At 50.6% G+C, this 18,228-nt stretch overlaps 1 protein-coding gene across 4 annotated transcripts; it reads left to right on the forward strand.

The window, feature by feature from the left end:
* Positions 1-277: 277 nt before the first annotated feature.
* On the forward strand, positions 278-17,536 carry PPP1R7 (protein phosphatase 1 regulatory subunit 7). Of its 4 annotated transcripts, XM_081095723.1 has the most exons (11): positions 631-703; positions 3,539-3,600; positions 3,977-4,105; positions 7,793-7,845; positions 8,529-8,594; positions 9,103-9,233; positions 9,563-9,725; positions 11,261-11,377; positions 12,218-12,322; positions 15,119-15,205; positions 16,740-17,536. In XM_081095723.1, the coding sequence occupies exons 2-11, from the start codon at positions 3,591-3,593 to the stop codon at positions 16,914-16,916; spliced, it is 1,038 nt and encodes a 345-aa protein (XP_080951849.1). In that variant the 5' UTR covers positions 631-703; positions 3,539-3,590; the 3' UTR covers positions 16,917-17,536. The 4 variants fall into 4 exon arrangements, with proteins under 4 accessions (XP_080951848.1, XP_080951851.1, XP_080951849.1 ...); XM_081095722.1 differs by lacking the exon at positions 3,539-3,600 and having other exon boundaries at positions 278-703; XM_081095725.1 differs by lacking the exon at positions 3,539-3,600 and having other exon boundaries at positions 630-703; positions 3,984-4,105.
* The last annotated feature ends 692 nt before the right edge of the window (positions 17,537-18,228 follow it).

Consider the following 18,228-nt stretch of genomic DNA (forward strand, 5'->3'; position numbering starts at 1 on the left):
GGCAGCCTAGTCGTGGAGGCGGGGGCTGCGGGGACGACTCCTTCACGGGCCAAGCGCGCCTGCGGGGCCGAGGACCGAGAGACTGCAGCGCCTGCCTGTGTTGGGTCGGCGTCCCGGGTCTCGACCGGCTCTCTCAGAACATGCGGCGCAGTCGCCCCCGGCACGAGCGCGGGTGCCCCGCGCTGAGCCCTCCCTGAGCTGAGCGTTAACTGGAGGAGGCCCCTTTACACAGGCTAAGTCTGCGCGGCGACGCCGGGACAAATTCAGCCCATTGTGCAGGCGCGGTTGATGAGGCTTGAAAGTCCGCACTTTGCAGCCCCACGCAGAGACCCGCTACGCGCCAGCTCAGATTTTTCTCTCCGCTCGCCTGCAGCTACGGCTCTGTGCGTGCACTCCGCCAGTCCCTGCCCTCTTCCCCGCTCCTCGCCTAGACACCTACGGGCGTTCTTAAATTACTTGTCCGGGGGAAGTCAGGCGGCCGTCCTCAGGGATGAACTACAACTCCCATGAGGTACTGGGGTCGCGCAGGCGCATAGAGGATCATCCCTCCCTGCGCTGGGATTCCATTGGCTGGGAAAACTCCGAGCTTGGAGTCCTGATTGGCTGAGGGGCCTGAGGCGACAAATTCCGGAAAGGGGAAGAGCAGCTAACATGGCGGCGGAGCACGGCGCGGGCCAGCAACTGTCGCAGGAGATGATGGAGGGTGAGCAGCCCGGCGGTGCGGCGACCGAAGGGCCCAGAGGGTGGGGGGTGGCGACCCGCACTGGTCTTCCCCGAGAGACACAGGGCGTCCCGCCTCCGGCCGCGGCCCAGCCCTGCTGCGCGACCCCTGACAACTGCTGGCCCGCTCGGAGGGGCGGGGGTGGCCGGGAAGGCGCGGCAGCCCCGGAGGTGCTGGACCCCGGGCATAGGGGACAACGGCGGCGCGAGCCGGGCCTATGCGTGAGAGCTGACGGCGCGGTGGTTTCGCAGCCCGAGCGCCCACCAGCTGGTTGGAGCCTCGCACTGAACCTCTGGCCTGACCCGCGGGGTCGGTCCCCTTGCAACTAATCGGGAAACGGGCAGGGCGCCGTGGGACCTGCCCCGAGTTGGTTCATTCGTGATCGTGGCGGCGGCGGAGCAGGGTCCTCTCCAAAGCGAATGGGTTGTGGGGAAGTGTGACAAGCAGCCGAGAGATTGTTACAGAACACCGGTACCTGTTTACAAAGTTATCACAGTTAAGCAAAGACTGAATTCAACTCTTCCACTTAGTTAAAAATATGATGTGCATGTCTATGCATGTAGTTATATGCCAACTGGAGAGTCAGTTGTTCTTGAGTGCTTATGTGCTGGTTTCATGGAGGATACAGTGTTTGTGCCTGGCAATGCAGGTTTCCTCCTGTCTGTCTCGTATGTAAATGCTAGGGAAGAAGGGGGCGGGGCGGGGGCGGTGAAGGAAGAGCTGGCATGTTCGGGGGTGATGGCTGCTCAACCAAAGCCAGCTCCAAGTTGAACGTTAACGGTTCAGCCAGGTTGGAGGAAAGATCAAAGGTCATTTCTGGCCAAGGAAACCACATAGTCAAAGGCAAAGGGTGTGAAAGAATGTGGCCTGTTTGGAGGAGAGTTTGACCAAGGGTGACATTCATTTTGGTTGAGGGTAGAGAGTGCCATTGAGGGTGGCAAGAGAAAGTCATGGATGAGGTGGGGAGAGTTCAGGCTCTAAAATTTCCAAATTCACCCTAGCCGGTTTCTCAGTGGTTAGAGCATCCACTCTCGGACTGAAGGGTCTCAGGTTCAGTTCTGGTCAAGGGCACGTGCATCCGTTGCAGGTTCGATCCCTGGCCCTGGTGGGGACACCTGCAGGAGGCAACCCATGGATGTTTCTCTCACATTGATTTTTTTTTCTCTCTCTCTCTGTCTTTACCCCTTCCTTCCACTCTCTAAAAATCAATGGGAAAAGAAATATCCTCAGGTGAGGATTAACAAAAAAATAAAAATCTCCAAATTTTCGAACCTCTTCTATTCATGCTGTGCTGCCAATACCTTGAGCCAGCCCATTGCCCCAGTGCCCGAAAGTCACCTCAGATGCTGATCCTGTCCCATACCCCTGCAGTCCTCAGAATAGAGTCCCAGGTTTCACATTGGCTGCCCCTCATTAGCTAAGCCCCTCCCACCCAGGGCTGAGCCGCACCAGATCTTGGCCCAGTAGAACTTGCTCTCCTTTAGCCGAGGCCACAGAGTGCTTGTGCCTGGCAATGCAGGTTTCCTCAGTATCTGAAAGTGAAATGTTCCTATGAAACCTTTCAAAGCCAAAATGGAATAAAGTGAAGAAGCAGTTATCTTAGGGCACATCTTCCTAATGGATGCACAGAATCAAGATGAAGCCTAGACACTCCCAGATACAGTTCAAAGCTATGGCATCTTGATGCTGAGATGTCGGGTATAGTCCCTGGGGAAGGAGCTTGATGGTGCCACGCTGGCTGGTTGGAGTTCAAACTGCCTCTATTAGAGCTCATTGCAAAACAAAACGATGCTATTTTTGCTTTTCACATTTTTCATGAAAGAGAAAATTCTCTTTACAGTTTTCTCATTAGTGAAAAAACTAATGTAGTTCTTTCTTAAAGATGACATGGCATAAAGTGAACTTTTGGGAAGCAGGGAATACCTGTAATTAATTTATTAAATGTTTACTGCTTTTATTTATTAAAAGCTAACTGCTTCTGTGCCTTCTCTAATTTAATTCTGATCAACTCTAAGATATAGTTACTATACTAGCTCCCTTCTGCAGATTTGAAGGCTGCGGCTTGGAAAAGGAAATAACTTGCTAAGCTGTGCTTCTAGGGTCAAGATGTAGACTCGGGAAGAGCCATTGGCATTCTAGGAGTTTTTGGAGTCAAAGATCAGATTTGGATTTTAGACTCAGATCAGATTCTCTGACAATGGAGAATAGATTAGACAGGGTCAGACAAATCACAGAAAGACCAGTTAGGAGGCCCAGCATGAGCCCAGGCCACAAGTAATGAGTAGCTGAGCCAAAGCAGTTGCCAAGGGCAGGGAAGAGGAACAGATGTGGAGGTTTTGGAGGTGGATTTCATAGGGATATGTTTTGTCCAGCAGTCCTTTCCTAGACGCTTCCTTACTAGGCCCAGTGGAGATACAAAAATGGAAAAGCACTTCCTTCCCTCTATAGATAAGCTGGACTCAGGAACACACAATCTTTCAGTGTGGTTGATAATTCCAAGTAAGTTCTAAGTGCGTTGGGGCTTCTAGACAAACTTCCAAAGAGGTCATGAAGAAAGTTAGGAGAAAGGAGCATTATTTTACAATTTTGCCAATGAATTTTTACCAATCTGCCACATTTCATCATTGCCTTATTATTAATTGAAAAAATATTTACTTGCCAGCTCTTCAAAGCTTTGAGCTGGCTGGCCTCACTATGTCCTGAGGGTTAGCATCTGTGGCGTTTACGGGGGGCAGTTAGCACTACTGGCTGTCTTCTCCTTTTTCATTAGAGCTCCCTGCCCACAGTCTGATTTGAGTTAGTCTTGATTTCTTTCAGAACGTGGGCCTGTGAACTGGGCTGGTTTTCTTGACCAAATGGATAGTGGAGCATGGATGAAGGTATGTGGCGGAAGGGTCACAATGGTCCCCTCTACACGGATATACAGGCTTCACTGCATTTTAGCACTAGTACTTTTAATCGCAACATCCCAGGGCATTCAGAACACCTGGCGACTCTTCATGAGCTCCTTGAGGAATAGTATGATACTCACCGTCATGTCCATGTGGCCTCCCTGCCCCCTTCCCAAACCCAGGTCTCCCTGCCACTGTACAGATGGTACCTGGGACATGGAAGACACTCAAATGTTCATTGAACTGAATTCAACAAATGTTTTTAAATGGAGTTTTTTACTTGCAACTGGATGTCTGTCTGTTATATGTACTTCAAAGAGAACATGATGTGGATGGGAATTCTCATTGATCTGTGTGGGTTCAGTTGACAGGCGGGTCGAGTCTGAAGAATCGGGCGATGAAGAAGGGAAAAAGCAGAGCAGCCGTATAGTGGCAGACCTCAGCGAGCACAGCCTGAAGGATGGAGAGGAACGGGGGGAAGAAGAACCAGCAGGTACCCTGCCCAGTTAAGAACCTTGGTCACTAAAGGGGTGCAGGCAGTGTTGCACACAGTCTATCTCCCCCTTCCCAAGGTGGCAGCGTGTGTCATTCTGGGGAGGACCACTGTACTGTGTTGGTCTGCTGGTGGGAGCAGGGACCGTCTGAGGCGCACTCCCCTAACCAGCTGACTGCTGGCACTTGCAGGCACAGTGCAACTTTTCTAATTCCACTGAAGGCAAATACTAATAATGATATTGGTCCTAGTGCGTCATTTGGGACAGAATCAGAAAATTGTTTTATTAACCATATGTTCAGGATGAGATTTACAGTAAACATTATGGCTGACTACTATGCTTTGATGTCCTACCATAGTAATACAAACTGCTTTCAGAATAGCACTTTTTTTTTTAAAATATATATCTTTATTGATTTCAGAGAGGAAGGGAGAGGGAAAGAGAGATAGAATCATCAATGATGAGAGAGAATCATTGATTGGCTGCCTCCTGCACGTCCCCTACTGGGGATCAAGCCTGCAACCCAGGCATGTGCCCCTGACTGGAATCAAACCCTGGGACCCTTCAGTCCGCAGGCTGCTGCTCTATCCACTGAGCCAAACCAGTTAGAGCCAGAATAGCACTTCTAATGTCTTAAAGAAGTCATTTCTTGAGTCCTTCTTCACCATTTTTATAGGCCTGAGGATGGACTTCTTCACTGCCCAGGTGTTAGGGAAATCCTTTTACGTGGAAAACGTACCAGTGGCCTCCTGTTGTTTTAGTGAATAACAAGAACAGCAAAATGAATTTGGAGACAAGAGAAGTAAGTCCTTAGCCCACATGGTAGCTTTTCACACTCCCCAGCCATGATCTTAGCCCAGGGGCGGGCAAACTTTTTGACTCGGGGCCACAATGGGTTCTTAAACTGGACCGGAGGGCCGGAACAAAAGCATGGATGGAGTATTTGTGTGAACTAATATAAATTCAAAGTAAACATCATTACATAAAAGGGTATGGTCTTTTTTTTCAATAGTTTTATTCATTTCAAACTGGCCCGCAGGCTGTAGTTTGCCCAAGGCTGTCTTAGCCCATTTGTTTGTTGCTTAGAAAATCAACTTTCATTGAAAAGAATGAGAGTAGAAACCATATAAACAGAAAAAAAGCTGTCCAAGATATATTATTACATGAAAACAAATTTCCAAAAAGTATGCATGTTAAGATCTTGTTTTTATTTAGAAACTATTAATATGTGGTTTTACCTGCTCCAGAGAAAATGCCTCAAGCTGTTGTTGAAGGTGTCACTGAACAGCAGGTTGGTGAAGGCCTTGTACCTTCTTCATTTTCTAGGTTTATATACAGTTGTGGATGTTCAAGGTAGTAATCGTACATTTTACCTTTTTAGTAATAAAAACAACAAATTTATAAAAACCAAACAAATTTTTAAAATAACATTGTGCTCTCTGTGCCGGTGAAGATGACTGGTAACTATGGCAACCTAATTTTAAGGCAAAGAAGATTACCACAAAAGCACCAGTCACATTTTAGAACTGCAGTCGATATTCTGGAGATGATGTGGGTGGGATAAGTACATGAGAGTGATGGTGAAAGCTTTCATTGCTGTCTGTCTGAGGTCTAGAAAGCCAAGCAGGTGGGAGCATCACCTGTCGTCACGTATGAACACCTGCTGCTTGTGCTGGACTGGAGAGTTGATGGAGCTCTGTCATGGGCATCCTCTCCCAGGCTCACTACGGTGAGCCTAAGGGCGCATGGCTCCAAAGTGGAACAGCTGGATTTGAGCCGGGTTACCTAAACCCAGCATTCTTTCCTCCAAACTACTAACTGGTTCGAAGTTCTCTGGGAATACACATTTTTGTAAGTCCTTAGAGAAAGTAGGACTTGCTCTTACCTATATTTAAATCTGAAGTTCAAATAAAACAAATTCAAACGTGTCAACTGTTCCCTTTTACTTATTTTCCCTAAGAAATCACAAAATATGGTCAGTGCAGAATATATACAGAAAGATGTTCTAGTCTAGTAACTTTGTTTTAAAGGATAAGCTGACCTTTTGGGGGCCCATCCTGTGCTGGATGGATTACAGACAGAACCCCTTTAAGCCATGTAACCACATGTCCTTGAGGAGCCCAGGACAGCCCCAATTTCCATCTGGTGGCCCAGCATAATTGTCTGTGGTGCCCCTTTTATTCTAAAGCATCCTGGTTTGGACATTGAGTGACCTGAGTATCTGGCCTTCATTGCATAGCCTCTCTCACTGCAGCATCCTGGGTCCTAATGGTGAATTTAGGCTGTCTTGGGGGCTGGGGGGGTGGGGGGGGCGGTGGACAGATAGCTTGGTTATATCTCTTGGTTTTGCTCAGCTTCTTTTATTTAATTCTTAGGTTGGTGATATCTCATAAAGTTTTGGATACACTGTAGAAGACATTTTTTTAAATCTAGCCACTATTGATCATTATGGAAAAGGTATAGTGAAAAGACTAGGAAGTGATTTCAGCCAGTGTGGGGCCAGTACTTCCTGATTAAGCTGGTCCTGTGTCAAGTGCGCCCCTCTGAGGCCTCCAGTGCAGGGGCCAGGCTGACCTCAGGAGATTGGGAGCTGCAAGCGAGCTGCACTGCAGAACCAAACACAGTTTTGTTGAATGGAAGGGGCAGCAATGGGAGCCAGGCAAGAGTGTAACAACCAGTTTACAGGAAATAGATGAGATGGCAGCCACACGCTCCAATCCGACCCAGAGAAGCTCCGTAAGACAGGCAGCCTGGCTGCTTCAGCAAAGCATTGGGGGAGCAAAAAGGGACTTTAGGGACTTTAGAGAAAAGCCATTCATCCTCAATATATGACCTTCATATCTTAATTCAAGCAGAACTTACTCAGTGGGAGAAGAAATCATAAGATAGTTGGTGAAATCAAGAAATTACTGTTACTCTTTTTAAGAATTTAACCCTTTTAAACATAATGCCTAGATAGGGTCAGATGAAATTAAGATGGGGGGGTGGGGTCTGCTAAATTTGAGACTGTGAACTCTGCAGCAAGAGTGGTTCTTGCAGCCTTCCTCAGCCATCGGATGTCCCAGGAGGCCCAGCCTACCGGGTGGAGGTCCTCTGCTGGTTCAGCTTCCAGCCTCCCAGTCAAGTGTATTTAAATTATTCAACAGGGCTGATCTGTCTGCTGAGCCATGCTTCATTCTCTTGTGCTCTTTGCAGAGAGAAGTGTTTGTAGATGCTGGGCCACTTTCCAAAGCAATAAAAGGCACATCCTAGAACATCTGATATACCCAGCATGGTCTATAGTCAAATGGTCTGATATATTGCCACAGACTCGGGGGGGGGGGGGGGTGTCCTGCTGCCAGTTACACAGCTCTGGTTGTCACCAGAAGTGGGAGGTTGGTGGCCAGCCTCAGACCACATTTCCTTTCTCTGAATGCTCTGCAGTACAGATGGAAGTGTGGAAACCTTTGCCGATAGCTGAATTCAGGAAACTCAGAATGCTGGAAAGGTGACCATGGCTGGAGTAGGGTGTTACTTAGACCTTTGTGCCGTCCAGATCCTCCAGATGTCACCTGTTGGTGTCTCCTCTGCATTGGAGTCCACTCGGCCCCAGGAGGCCTGCGTGCCAGCTCTTCACTGAGGCTGGCTGCTGCCTCCTGCCACGTGGGCTCTGAGTGGGCTCTTTTTCCTCTCTCTCACTTTTTCAGGACAAGAGCTGCCTGTGGATATGGAAACCATTACCCTGGACAGAGATGCAGAGGTAATGCCGCCTGCTCGACCCAGCCTCAGGGGGCGTGGTGACGGACCACTCTGACCGTCAGGTTATCTTTTATGAAGGTGTCAGATTAGTAAGTGATCCCCTAGAGGAGGTCGTCTAAGCCTCCCTTGGGTGGGTCAGATTCCTTGGGTTCTTATTGTTTTTAATAGCACTGATTTGAATTCCATTTCTGTTTGCCACGTTGTGGCAAATGAAACTCCTTTGAATCGTCAATCAATAGATCCAGTGATTACATTATAAATATGGGGTGCTAACATCCACATCTGAAAAGCAATCATAATCCAAGGCCTGCAGAAGCACCTGTTGCATAATAACCAACCATGGAGCCTCTGGCAGTGCCCTGGCTGGGTGTACCTTCTTGCACCTCGTTTTGCACTAGGGGGTGAGAGGAAGATGTTATATACCGCTCATTTGGAGGGTTAGTTTTACATAAAACTATGATAAATCGTAGCTAAACCCATGAGCATCTTGAAGTTCACCTCTATGTCCCTGTCACCTATCTGCTGCAGACTCCTGTGTGGCACTGGCTCACCTGTTCTCCCCACCCTCATGTCCATCCCCCTATCAGGCCCCTTTTTAACTCCTGTTCTAGGAAGTAAGGCTCCTAGGAAGTGGGGCTCTGGGCACTTTTCCTGCAGCTAAGTTCAATTTCTTCTCTGTTTCAGGACATTGACCTGAATCACTACCGCATTGGAAAAATTGAAGGATTTGAGATTCTGAAGAAAGTGAAGGTGAGAGGAGGTCTGTCCTTTCATGTGAGGTGATTTTGTAATAGTCCAGAGCTTGCCCCACCCACAGAATATAGGTAAATCCATAACTGAGACTCAGCTCTGGGGCAGGCACAGTCCAGCAGGAGGTGCCGCCTACATCAGGAACCACACTGAGCATATTTGACTTGAACATGGCAGTTTTGAGGAGTAGTGCAGGCGGCTCAGACCCACTGCTGCTTGCAGAGCCTCAGTTCAGGGCTTGCCTGCAGCTGAGCCCACATCAGACTGTACAGTCCTGAACTCACCTGAGTCCAAGGGTTCACTCTGCCAGGAAACAATATACACCCCAAACTGACCAAAGCCTCCCTTACTGAGTAGGTCTGCATGGTGCAGGGCCTGTCTGCAGCCTTCCTGTGGGTGTCTTCCATCTTCTTCATGCCAGCCCCTTTCTAGAAAACACGTCCTTCCCCCTAAGGCTTTCCCATGACCTCCCTGCTTGTTGTCAAGTATCCTTTCTCCAACCCTCCAGACTCTCTGCCTCCGTCAAAATCTAATTAAGTGCATTGAGAACCTGGAGGAGCTGCACAGCCTCCGAGAACTGGACCTGTATGACAACCAGATCAAGAAGATAGAGAATCTGGACACACTAACAGAGCTGGAGTGAGTCCCAAGCCCCAGGGATGGCCAGGGGCTGACCGGTGTCCCCAGAACCAGTCTGCCCTGGAGAGGCCACCTCTGCCATTGGGTCCTGGCTCCATCGGTGGCATCAGCTTGCCCAGTCCCAGCCTGCAAATCAACCTTTGGGTAGAGGCTGCTGGTTGGTCCTGTCAGTCAGGGATGATATGGTGTCTGCCCTCGGTGCAGTCCTGTGAGCGGGCACTGGGGGCTCTGGAGGCTGATCCCCGGGTGGGATGCCTCCCTTGAGACAGTTATATTCTGAGTTCTGTGTGGCCTGTACTCTTCAAAAATAATTGTTTTGCTCATTCCAGGATTCTAGATATTTCTTTTAATCTACTGAGAAACATTGAAGGGGTTGACAAGTTGACAAAACTGAAAAAGCTCTTCTTGGTCAACAATAAAATCAATAAAATTGAGAACTTGAGCAACTTACGTCAACTGGAGATGCTGGAGCTGGGATCCAACCGCATCCGGGTAGGTGTGGGCATGGCCTGGGGTACAGGATGTATATTTTCGTTTCTGTGATCCCTCCCCCAGAAACGAAAGTTAATTTTTAAGAAAAAATACTAGGGTCAGTATTAATAAGAGTATGTGCCCAGAAAAAAAAGCAACCATGTGTGTTACATAGGTTGCTTGGTGTAAAACAAAACAAAACAAAAAGAATATGTGCCCAAATGGAGTGGCCTAGCCTGCTGCATGTAGGTTTCACTTGCTGTCCATCCCAGTCTGAGCTAAACTCTTAGCAAACCATCCCAGTTACCAGTACATTCTGCCTGAGGTGAACTGATCGGCCTCAAACACTTCGGTTGTGTTTCTGACAATCCTGCCTGACATGAGCATGTCCCGAGCAGAGGGGCTGACAGCAACCTGACCTTCACCAGGGCCACAGGAAGCCTGTGCTTCCCACTGGCCTTGCTGAGCAGCTGAGCTCAGGTATCTTTGAGCATTTCCCCTCCATCCCTGGTGAAAGTAGCCCTCCGTATGGCTTTTGGAAGCTTACAGATGACAGTTGTCGGTCTGGCTTGGCCCTTGAGAGTTGGGCAGGACACAAACCAAAGAGGTGGCTGTAGTGAGGACAGACACTGTTGGTGGTAATGTGGCAGCAGAGCCATACGTTTAAAACTAGAGCCGAAACCGGTTTGGCTCAGTGGATAGAGCGTCGGCCTGCGGACTGAAGGGTCCCGGGTTCGATTCCGGTCAAGGGCATGTACCTGGGTTGCGGGCACATCCCCAGTGGGAGGTGTGCGGGAGGCAGCTGATCGGTGTTTCTCTCTCATTGATGTTTCTGACTCTCTATCTCTCTCCCTTCCTCTCTGTAAAAAAATCAATAAAATATATTAAAAAAAAAAAAAAGAGAGAGTAGTCACATCAGTATTTTATTAAGTGTCTCTGTGGCACGTTCCAGGAGAGGTGGCTTGTCACAAATTACCGCAGGCAGTAGCTGTTAAGGGTGCCCTCTCCTGAATCTCCATCCTCATAGACCCCCCAGCCAAGTCCTGCTGCAATGGGCAGACGAGCTGCACCTCGTGCACTTGCTGCGGTCACCACCGTGCTAGCCTGCCCTGACTGAGCAGAGGAGGGAGACAGATCTGGTCACTGCACATTCATTAAACCCTGCTGTGTGCAGATGCGCAGAGCTCAGCACCTGGCAGGGCGGACGAGAAAAGAGGGTGGGAACGAGGAAGAGGGGCACAGCCGGATCCTGCGTGGGGGCTCACTTCTGGGGAGACTGAGGCCGGTGGGATGCATTGTAACAAACCCCACATAGACTAACAGAACAATGTCAGCTCAGAACTGGGAGGAGTTGCGAAATCTGGTGCATGGAGGTGAGGAGTGAGCCTGAGAGACAGGCCTCAGACCCTCCTCCTAGCCTCAGTTTTTTCATTCTGTACTTGAAGTAAGATTTTACTAGAAAGTTTCCAGATTGAGGCTTGCCTGACACCCCAAGACCAAGTCCAGAGAGCGCTGTCCCCTCCCCTGGGAAAACTGTTGCTCTGTCCGTTTTACAGGCCATTGAAAATATCGACACGTTAACCAATTTGGACAGTTTGTTTTTGGGGAAAAACAAGATCACTAAACTTCAAAACCTGGATGCACTCTCCAACCTGACAGTCCTCAGTATACAGGTATCACACCAGCTTGCCCCACCTCCACCCCTGTCCTGAACCACAGGGCCTGCATGGCCTCCCAGCCAGCCAGAGCTGCTACTTGGCACAGCTTTCTCTCCCACTATGTCCATGATCAGCACTGCATCACGAGCAGTTGAGCATTAGACCTCATATGTGCACATGCTCCTGTGTACATATGCGTGTTAGACTAACACTTCATCTTTTATGGGTCACGTTCCTTTTCTTGGTAAAAGTCCCTGGTGGTTTTTAGGCAAAGGGGCGCCTTCAGAAGGATAAGTTTGTTCCAAATGTTCCTAGCATATTTGGCTCAATGGTGGGCAAGGGTCCTACTCTGCCTTTGGGAGTCAGCACCTGAATATTGCTAGGCTCACGTGACCTTTTCTGTTAAAAGCCAATGAGTGGAATCAGACCAGGGAGGTGGGATGTGGTGGGTGTTCTGGTGACAGGGACTGGGTATGGGAGAGCCTCATAGTTTAATTTGAGTTACAACATATCCTGAAAGAAAAGAGAAAGAGAGAGAGAGAGAGAGAGAGAGAATGAATTTAAAATATTCCGTGATCTTAACATTTGAACTACTAATCTGATTTTTAGACCCTCCCTGAGTACATCTAAAAACAAATTCTTTGCATAAAAACCTTCAACCTTCACGCATGAATTGTAGCCCAGAACAACAGACTGGACATGCTGATCTTTCTCTCTTCATAACGCGATGCTGGCCTGTTTTAAGTGGAATGCCCAATTGTCCAAATTCTCCAACAAGAGAAACCTCCTTTCCTAAAAGCTGTCTTACCTCACACCCTACACATGATTCTGACGGCTGTCGGCTCTCCCTTCCAGAGCAACAGGCTGACCAAGATGGAGGGTCTGCAGAGCCTGGTAAACCTGAGGGAGCTGTACCTCAGCCACAACGGCATCGAAGTGATAGAAGGCCTGGAGAACAACGTAAGACGTCCTCTTGTCCATCTGGGCGGGTGGGCATGGGGCTTGAGTGGCAGGCAGCTGGCCAGCAGCACACTTCGGCCTCCGGGGCTGGTCTTCAGTAGATGCTGCCTCTGGAGGTTTCTCATAGAGAAGCTTCCAGTCCTGCAGACAGAGTGACCCCTCTCACCAGGAAATGCAGCAAAGTCCCCTGAGTGAACCCTAAACCAGTGTTCCCACCATGGCCAGTGTCTTAGCACAGGCAGTGAGGGCCCCACAGAGACAGTATTCACTGCACAGCCTCCAGCAGCACTGTAGGCATTTGCTAGGGTGTAAAATCCAAACCCTACCTGCTCGTGTACTCCCCACCCCCATACTACGGAGGCCAGCAGGTATCAGCAGCTGTTCTTCTCCTGCCCTCTCCTGACCACTGCACTTCCTAGCCTATAGGGACAGCTCATCTCAGCTGCCCAGGATGGGTGCCTCTCCCAGTCATTCCTGCACATTCCTTCCTCCTCCTCACCATCCCTGGTAAGGACAGGCCTGTCCACACTCTCCCACAACCCCACGCCTGGCCTGCTCCTGCTCAGCCCAGCACAGGAGCTGTGTAAAGGCAGGTGAATGAGTGTGGGGGGCAGATTCCCCTGGAGCTCCTGCAGAAACCTGGCCCGCCTAGGCTGCCTGCAGACTAACTGCTTTTCTCAGAGCAGCGTTCAAGCAAATAATGTACTTTGCTCATTCAGTTTTACGGGGTTGCTTTCGTTTTCTTCGTTGTCAGCAGTGTCACCTGACTGTTCACTTGCTACTGCAAACACCATTTTAGTCAGGAAAGGCTCCTTCGACCTGGTTACCATGAGTAATGTTGGGGGGGAAACCATGAGGTGAATTTCATGTCACCAACATCCACATAAAATTTGGGGAGAGTTAGAATTTGCTTGTGGAAGTTTAGTTACCTTTCTCTGTACATTGAAGCATAGTTCTGAGAGGTGAGACTGTGGATGGAGGCCATAGGACCGGAGCTGGGCAGGCTATGGGTGAGTCAAGAGGTTAGGACTCCCTAGGCCTCTGAAACAGAACAGAAACAAAGCAGTTGTGGCTCTAAAGGTAGTTAGTTACCTGATTGTACTTTGGTCCTGATCAAGAGTTTTTTTCCTCAGGATTGGAAATCAGCTAGAGGTCAAATATTTGTCTATACTTCTAAGTTTTATCTCCTCACTTACCTGGCATTTATTTTTGTGGTGGGAGGTAAGGCAGTAAATGAAAGGGCAAATCCCCTGTCTCAACACCACAAACAATCCTGCTCCCAGCACCTTGGTGCTCCTCTGCTCTGCTATTCCCTCCATGCACTGCGTCTTCCCGCTGGTCTGGCCTTAGCTCTCACACCTGTCCCTCTGCTGGAAGTCGGAGCCTCTGGTGCCTGCTCTTCCCACTTTCCTTTTGTTTTGCAGAATGGGGAGAGATTCTTACTGGTTTGCTCTCAAAACATTGTCCAGCTCCCCAGAAAAACATGAGGTGTTGAGTGCCTAACTGATTCCCTGTCCTCAGAGTTTCAGGGCCGGTTCTGGTAGCCAGGACCCCGCTCTGCTGCTGAGCCTATGAGCTCAGACTGCGCAGAGATTAGATCTGCCATGTGTCAGGCTACTTTAGCTCTGCTGGTTTCTGCACCTGCACTGAGAATTGCAAAACATGGGCATGGCTGGAGAGACCCACCCTCAGGAACATGGGCCCGGCCTGTCCCTGCCATGTGCCTACCGTGCACTCAAGGGCTGCCTACAGGCCCCCTCCAGTCCCTGCTCTGAAGCCCCCTGGGTGCTACAGGCACTCGCCAGGCTAAGGAACATGACGAGTCCAGCATGAGCACCCCAGCTCCTGCTGTCACTGCTCCACCCCAGGTGGGACATGGGGTGTGGGAAGGTGGGGCTGGGCCCACAAGGAGTCAGACACCAAGGCCAGAGTGCTTCTGAATCAGCAGAGCTGCTGTCTGTGTGCTTTAGGGACAGGCAGGGGGTCATTTTATTTTACTGGGACATTCTTGAACTTGCCCTTAAACTTGGGAGGGCTTGGCGTCAGTGTCCCAAGGTACCGAAGAGAATGGGAGAAGGCACCCGGTCAGAAATGGAGGGATGAGGCAGAGGAACACACACTTTCAGAGCTCTGGGCACTGTCCTCTGCGGGGCTGGGCTACAGACTCCTCCCATCGCCTCTCTTCCATCGGCTGCAATCCAGGCCAGCTAGCCCCTCCCTTAGTGCCCAGGCTTCCCCTGCCCTGCTCCTGCTGGCCTTTCCCTGGACAGGACAGCCTACTGCAGGACAATGGGCTTGACCTTCCCCTCCGCCACCTCCACCTGCGCCTGGGCAGTTTCTTACCTCGGACTAGCCCAGGCTCCTCCTTCCTGAATGAAAAAATGCTATTCTAAGTATTAGTGTCAGAGGGGTCCTTGAGATAAGCACTAAATCTCATGCCCCATACAGCCCCAGGGGCCAGCCCTCCCTTTGCTTTTCGACAGGGGCTACCCAGCCCTTCCCAGGACTGTCGTCTCACTGGGTCCTTGTGGATGGGCATCTGGGAGATCCGGGCTCAGGTCTAACAGGACCAGTTTGATATCCCAGTGATACTGAGAGCTGGGTGATGGGGTTGTGTGGATGCTGTGTAGTGGGCAGGGGTGGGGAGGACCTGCAAGCAGTGGAAAGGGTCATCATCCTGTCAGCATGCCTCTGTTCTGCGAGGGCAGCTGGCCCACAGCTCTGAGCTATGTTCATGGCCATGCAATCACCATTGAACTGAGGTATACCCAAGACAAACTTTACTTCCTTATTTAGAACAAACTCACGATGCTGGACATTGCGGCAAACAGAATTAAAAAGATTGAAAATATCAGCCATCTAACAGAGCTGCTGGAATTCTGGGTAAGTTGAGTACCCTCTAGGGTGGGTGAGTGAAGTGGTCAGTGAGTGTGGGGCCTGCAGCCCTGGGCCTAGCATTCAGGATGATGGGGCTCACGGGTGATGAGGTGCGAGCTGAGATGGGCGTGCACAGAGGTTGAAGGCTGGTGGCGTCATTGTATTGGCCTGTGGCATCAGCATCACCAGGAACTTGTTAAAGATGCGGCTCTCTGGCCCCATCTATACCCGACCAGCGGACTGGGTGATTGCGGTGCACATGGAAGGGGGACCTGAGGATTGCCATGTGACCAGAGGGCCCTGTAGCACAGAGGAAATGGGTGTGTGTCCTCTCTGGTCACCCTGGAATCTGCCTCGAGCTGTCTCATGGCTGCAGGTGTGGCTTAGGGAGTCTGTCGCCGTCAGTTGGAAGAGTAAACGTATGTCAGGCATCTGGACACCACTCTAAACAGGTTGCAAATGATGGTGAAGTTGTCCTCAGTGTCAGGATCCTGTGCGTGTTCCAGGCATGTGTACCGCTGGTCCCCAAGCTCATGCCCTGTGGGGTCACTGCCCATATACTCTCTGTGATTCTGTGAAGTGAGTGTTGTCCTCGATGCCGTCACTCTAATCCAAGATGCGTGGGGAGTCTAAAGCATGATTCTTCCTCCTCTGACTATGCTGCGGACCCTGCTGGTGTCCTGGTGGCTTTCCTTTTCTCTCCTTAAAAGGATATCCAAATGTCCCTAGACCACAGGTGGCCCACGGTGAAAAGTGTCTCACCCCTTATTATAGCATTGGGCCTGGAGTAGCACCAGAGTGTGTCAGGGATGCCCAGCCAGACCATGGTGGTAGGTGTGCTGGGCTGAGTGCACAGGGAACGTGAGCCCCAAGGCCCCTGTGCTGCACCCTGAGGGAAGGTGTGGCTGCTGGAGGGCTGGGTGCATTGCACTGAGGGGATTTGGCTCTGGAGGGACCAGGGAACCACACAGAGAAACCAAACAACCAGAGACAAGACCTGCACCATGAAAGGGGTGGGTGCTGGCAGGTTTGGGGCATAGCTGACACTTAAGTAGAGTTTCTGAAGATGGGGTTCCTCTGCATGCCTTGCCAAGGGACAGCACATGGGACCTGGGCTGCTGAGACTGGGAGGCAGGCAGGCTCACAACTGCTGGAGGTTGGCTAGCACCTGGCCCCGGAACACAGGAATGCTGTTCCTCAGACCACCAGACAGACAGTAAGCACAGACAGAGCTGCTGTGGAGTCCAGACGGCTTTCCCGTCTGACTGACGATCACGGCAGCCTGAGAGGCAGGCAGCGTTGCCCATTTCACAGCTGAGCAGTCATGTGGAGGGCGCCTGCATGACAGTGAGAATGTGCTTATACGACTCTGTCCGATGAGGTGATGTCCTGACATTAAACACAGCCGTACAGAGCTGCCATTTGAACACTGGGCAGAAGCAAACAGGCAAGTCACAGAGGAGGAAGTAACAGTTGCTTGTAAATACATATACATTTTCTGTCTCATTAAGTCTGTGCGTGTCTGTGTGTGTCCTCCCAGATGAACGACAATCTCCTCGAGAGCTGGAGCGACCTGGACGAGCTGAAGGGAGCCAAGAACCTGGAGACAGTATACTTGGAGGGGAACCCCCTGCAGAAGGACCCACAGTACCGACGGAAGGTGATGTTGGCACTGCCTAGCGTGCGGCAGATCGACGCCACCTTCGTCAGGTTCTGACCCTCCTCGCCCTCACTTGCTCTTTCTCTCCAGAAGAACTTCCTGGCCACGGTTTTTTAATCCACCCGTTGCTCCTGAAATCATCACTATCAACGGTCACAACCCAATGGCAATAAAAAGGCACTGAGTGATCACTGCCGTGTGTACTGCCAGTCACACTCTGGGAGGCATTGCTGTTCCATGCACCACACGGTGTCCCATTGCTCTGTGTCCTCTCTGAGGGAGGTCACTCAAGCATCCGTGTGCTGCTGGGTGGGCATTCAGGGGCCGTCCCAGTGGCCTGAAGCCTATCAGCCCAGAGCTTCTAGTCTTTTAGACCAGTGATGCCAGTGTTTTAAAATGATATTTTAAAACAAAACTGCGTAAAGGATGGCTCGGCCCTCTGTGCTGTGACCCTCCGCTCTCTTAAAGAGCAGTGTCGTGTGCAGGCCCCGATCCTCCTGTTCCCCCTGCCCCTCCGGCCCCCTGAGGTCATGTTGCCACTGACAGATGGTAAACCCACCTGAGGCTCCTCAAAGACTTTCTGCAAAGAGCTCACCTCTGACCACCTGCAACATTGTCTCCCACTCTGACCCCATCATCGTGTTGATTCGTGTTTTATAAAATTTACCTCAACAGCCCCAGGGGTCTGATTCATCCTCGGGGTCTCAGATTTCTCCTCTGCAGAAGGAGGACCCACACACAGTCACCACAGGTCCCTCCGCTCCCCACTTCAGAGCTGCCCTGTCCAGTATGGGAGCCACGTGCTGCTACTCATGGCTGATTCGGTTCACAGTTAACTTCGTTTAAATAAAGTGGAATTAAAAATTCAGTTTCTCGGTTGTGCTCGGCACATCCCAAGTGCTCAGTAGCCACACCTCTCCAGGGCAGCCCTCCTGGCCAGCACTGCCCTAGGTGCTGTGACACCGCTGTGCGCAGGCGGCCCTGGGAGCCGGGAGCGTATTGGTGCCTTCGGGGCAGCGGTGATCCATGGCCAGGGAAGCCACAAGCATGGCAGTGGTTGCCCTAAGGTGAAGGCCATGTCCAAGTCCTGATTTTAATCTTGGCCAAAATAAACCATGCAACCTGACCGTGAGCGCCTATTGAGGAGCAAGCTCCTCGAAAGGAAAGGGGTGGGTAGGACGGGGCCCCTTGGCATGGTGACCCAGCACTCTGCCCGCAGCCAAGGGTTCAGGATTGGGGTGCCTGTGTTGAAAGAAGTTATTCCACCCCAAAAATGACATACTCCAAGTGAGAACTGAAAAAGGAGGAATGTTCACCTTGGGGTAGAAAAGGGAGCAATAAAGTTTATAGGAAAAGAGAAGTTTAAAGT

This window comes from Myotis nattereri, assembly GCF_964212035.1.
Source record: "Myotis nattereri genome assembly, chromosome: 7".
Taxonomy (NCBI): Eukaryota; Metazoa; Chordata; class Mammalia; order Chiroptera; family Vespertilionidae; genus Myotis; species Myotis nattereri.